Genomic DNA, 4,452 nt, shown 5'->3' with positions numbered 1-4,452 from the left:
GCAAAGTTTGAGAAGGAGTTGATGGAAAAGTATAAAATCTTTTCAAGAAACAAATGAGCGAGGTGCAAGTGAGCATTCCGATCATTAATGCGTTCATTTTTTTGATTCAGTACAACAAATTTTGAAAGAAATTGTCAGAAAGAAAACAAAATAGCATGAAACATTGAGCGCAGAGTACTTGAAGAGGATTTGTATTCTCTAACTATTTTCAAAATGATAATTTAATAACAGTTGATTAGATAATGAAAGAACATGATGTTTTATAAATGTTCTACCAATCAAAAGCTTTGTTGTACAATACCAAAAAGAGTTATGTATAAATAACTAGTCAATTTTTTCGTATTACATATTTACATGCCAAATCTAGATTTTTTGGTTTATTTCGAATCTAATTAAAATATTTTCAACTAAATACATATATATATATATCATAAAATCTGCTAAGCAGTGTTTTTAAAACCGGACCCGAAGCTGAATCGGATAATTTTTGGGTCACAGTTCAATATGGTTCGACCGGATCAAACCTGGTTCAGTAATCTGGTGTAATATATTTCTAGTGTATAAATTTAAAAGTAATGTTAATAAATATTGATACATATATAGTTAAAATGTAAATGAATTTAAAACGTAAAAAATTATAAATATAAACTAGTTTTATGTTTATATGGATGGTTTATAGATTTTTGATAGTTTTATGGTTTTTATCAGTTTAATAACTTTCAGATCCAATCCAGCTATATGATTTGTTCATGTCCGACCCAATTATTAGATCCAACCCGGCTATGTAACGGGTTCACGGTCGAACCGGTTTAACTATCGGTCGGTCCGGTTTTAAAAACCCTGCTGCTAGGAGAAGAAAAAAAAACTCAGAAATGAGGGATTTGCATTTGGTTTAACTTTCAACCAGAAAACCTCAAACGATGCAATCATGCAAATATCATCCTAGGCCCAAAATCTCAAAATCTAGATATCGGAAAGCCCATCAGCTCATCGAATTGTGATTCGTCTCTGCAAAACAATTTCAAACGTAGCAACGAAATCAAAGGCAGCCCTCAAAGGGAAGAAAATAAAATTATATTGGCTTGGCATTCGTCGCCAATGGATATTAGACAAATGGCAGCTAGTGATTGAATCATAAGATTTTTGTTGACAGGTAGAATGTTGTATTTAAGAAGCCATATGCTCGTACAACTATCTAACTGTGAAGAAAAGTATTTCACTAATTAGACCATACCTTTCTCTCTCAACTATTTTTCAAAAACCACAAAATGAAACTGGAGCTAGTCCTCATACCATCAACTGGTGACGGCCACCTCCGGCCACTAGTGGAGGTTGCTAAGCTCCTCCTCGACAACGATGATCATCTCTCCATCACCGTCATCATCATCCCTTCCATGCACGGATTCCAAACAACAAGCTATTCCTCCTACATCGCTTCTCTCTCCACAACTTCCAACGACCGCCTACGCTTCAGCTTCATATCATCTGCCGATAGACCAAACTCTCCTGACGCTGAGCCGAATTTCATCTCCTACATGGAGAGTTATAAACCGGTGGTGAAAGCTACGGTGGCTAAACTCACCGACTATGCTCAACCTCCCTCTAGCCGGCTTGCTGGCTTCGTGATGGACATTTTCTGCACGACGATGATTGACGTTGCCAACGACTTCGGCGTTCCGACATACTTGTTCTATCCTTCCAACGCCACGTTTTTCGGATTACAGATACATGTGCAGTATCTTTGCGACGTTGAGAAGTGCGACATCATCAGCGAGTTGAAAGATTCGGAAACTGAGTTGGAAGTACCTTGTCTGACTCGCTCTTTACCAGCCAAGTGCTTCCCATCTGTGTTGTTAAACAAGGAGTGGTTACCTGTTTTTCTAAGGCAAGCCAGAAGATTCCGCGAAACTAAAGGTTTCTTGGTTAACACGTTTGCTGAACTTGAGCCACAAGCTATGAGTTTCCTCTCCAACGGAGATAATAATCTTCCCACGGTTTACGCGGTGGGGCCGGTTTTAAGTGTCAAAAACAACGGTTTAGACTCGGCCGACGATAAACAAACGGAGATCCTACGGTGGCTTGATGACCAGCCGGATAGATCCGTTGTGTTCCTCTGCTTTGGGAGCATGGGAGGTTTCAGTGAGGATCAAGCCAAAGAGATTGCCATAGCGCTTGAACGAAGTAGCCATCGGTTCATATGGTGTCTTCGCCGTGCTACACCGATGGGACCTCCCGAAGAATTCACGAATCTTGAAGAGATTCTTCCAGAAGGGTTTCTAGACCGGACATCAGAGATTGGTAAGATTATAGGTTGGGCCCCACAGAGAGCCGTGCTGGCGAGTCCAGCCATTGGAGGGTTTGTGTCGCACTGTGGTTGGAACTCAATACTTGAAAGTCTATGGTTCGGAGTTCCCATTGCCACGTGGCCGCTTTATGCGGAGCAACAGCTTAACGCATTCGAGATGGTGGAGGAGCTGGGGCTAGGGGTGGAGATAAGGAATCATTTTCAAGGAGTATATATGGCGGCGGAGACGGATATGGAACTGATGACGGCAGAGGAGATAGAGAGAGGAGTTCGGTGTTTGATGGAGAAGGATAGTGATGTGAGGGATAGAGTGAGGAAGATGAGTGAGAAGAGCCACATGGCAGTAATGGATGGTGGATCTTCGCATGCTGCTCTTGTAAAGTTTATTCAAGAAGTTACTCGTAATATCTCTTGAATGTTGGAGATATGGTGAACGTTCCAAGAAAAAAACTATCGTATTAGTCTCCATTATGGCGATATCCATGGCTAGGTTTGAATTTTCCATGACGTTGATAATGAGTTATTATAAGAACGTTACTTTTGAATTTTCTTACACTTTGTTTGTATATATGCATTACATTATATTCTCTATCTAGATGTTGAACAAGTGAACTTTGAACGCTTACGGGTCCAACTTTGTTACTATTCTCGTTTGCGTAATTGAGTTTTCCAAAAGGTACTAATTAGATTTGGAATTTTGTTTTCGCTGATATCAACTTTTTTGTCGCGCGGGTATGAATTTTCAGTTTTTAATTATTTATTTTATTAAATGATGTATTTGTAATATTCGTTCATATTATATTCATTAAGTAATTTTTTTTTTGCATCTTAAACTATCTATTTTTTTACGAATGTGTTATATCATATAAAAAATATAAAAAATGAGTATAGAGTTAATTAGATAATTTTAAAAACAGAAATTTTTCTTTCGTGTGTGATATCATATAAATAATGATCCGCCCAGTTAACAAAAATCATGATTATTTTATGTGTAATTTTTTTATTTTGACCATTTCCTTAACACTATATTAAATTTTACATATTTTAATATCTTTACCTTTTTAATTGAAATGCAACTCAATATTTTTTTAACAATTATAACAAAATATTTAAAAAATATTTTTAGAATTTGTTTGAAAAATATGAAAATTACATTTTAAATTAAAATTATTCTAAAATATGATAAGTTTTGATGTAAACGAAAACTCAAATTATGTCAAAAATAACGATATTCAATGATAATAACAATTTTAATAGATTATTTTTTAAAAAATACATTTACAAAAATATTGTTTGAAAAAAAATTCATTTATCTTTAAAATATAAAATGAAATATTATAATTAAATAATAAAAAATATAAATAAAAACCATAAATTTAGCAAATGACAACTGAGTTATATTATGCTAAAATTTTCTTTCTAACAATTTATCAAATGACAAATGAGTTATGAGCAAATAATACCATATAATTTTTAAAAACTAATATCCGTACAATTGTGTGAGTCAAATTCTAGTTTTATTGATGCATGTTATATATTAGTGCTGCATGTTTTAGGTAACATTTTAATGATGCACGTTTTTAAAAATCATCATTATTAAAATTATGCACGTAAGGATAACTCATGAGTTTTTTTGGTTGATTAAATGATATTATGTCTAAATTTATTTAAGGATATTTCATTAAAGTAACTGAAAAAGACAAGCAATAAAATAGGAAGTTTAAATTCATTTAAGCATATTTCATTAATGTAACTGAAAAGACAAGTAATAAATTAGGCAGTTTTATCCATTTTAGGATATTTCATAAATGCAACTGAAAAAGACAAGCAAAAAAAAAAATTTAATTAATGAAGTAAGAACATTTTCAAATAGGTACTTTTCTTTTAATAATATAGATTTTACGCAAAACTGCAAAGGGTTAATTAAAGATGTACGTAGTCTCGTCTATATTTTTTGTTATGGTGGCTAATTTATATATAACAAATGCTAGTTTCCTAATTGTATATCTATGTTAAGTCACCAAATGCAATTTTTCTTATGATTAAGAGTTATAAGGACACATATCAAATCATTTTTGTATACTCAGATCAATAATTGTAATGCGAGAAAGTGGGGGGGACGTTTCTTTGATAGGTTATGTCGTATG

The 4,452-nt window shown here is 33.9% G+C and overlaps 1 protein-coding gene across 1 annotated transcript; it reads left to right on the top strand.

Annotated features, from left to right (window-relative positions):
* The first annotated feature begins 1,181 nt into the window (after nucleotides 1-1,181).
* On the top strand, nucleotides 1,182-2,926 carry LOC106307181 (UDP-glycosyltransferase 71B2-like). The gene has a single exon (XM_013744096.1). It carries the CDS (start codon nucleotides 1,269-1,271, stop codon nucleotides 2,718-2,720), a length of 1,452 nt encoding a protein of 483 aa, XP_013599550.1. The 5' UTR covers nucleotides 1,182-1,268; the 3' UTR covers nucleotides 2,721-2,926.
* The last annotated feature ends 1,526 nt before the right edge of the window (nucleotides 2,927-4,452 follow it).

The sequence above is a fragment of the Brassica oleracea genome, chromosome C1 (genome assembly GCF_000695525.1).
Source record: "Brassica oleracea var. oleracea cultivar TO1000 chromosome C1, BOL, whole genome shotgun sequence".
Classification (NCBI taxonomy): Eukaryota; Viridiplantae; Streptophyta; class Magnoliopsida; order Brassicales; family Brassicaceae; genus Brassica; species Brassica oleracea.
Note: the sequence above shows the minus strand (reverse complement) of the source record. Positions and strands in the feature narration are given on the sequence as shown.

Excerpts from the sequence above, each read along its gene's own strand:
- LOC106307181 (XM_013744096.1), top strand. The coding sequence starts at position 1,269 with ATGAAACTGGAGCTAGTCCTCATACCATCAACTGGTGACGGCCACCTC.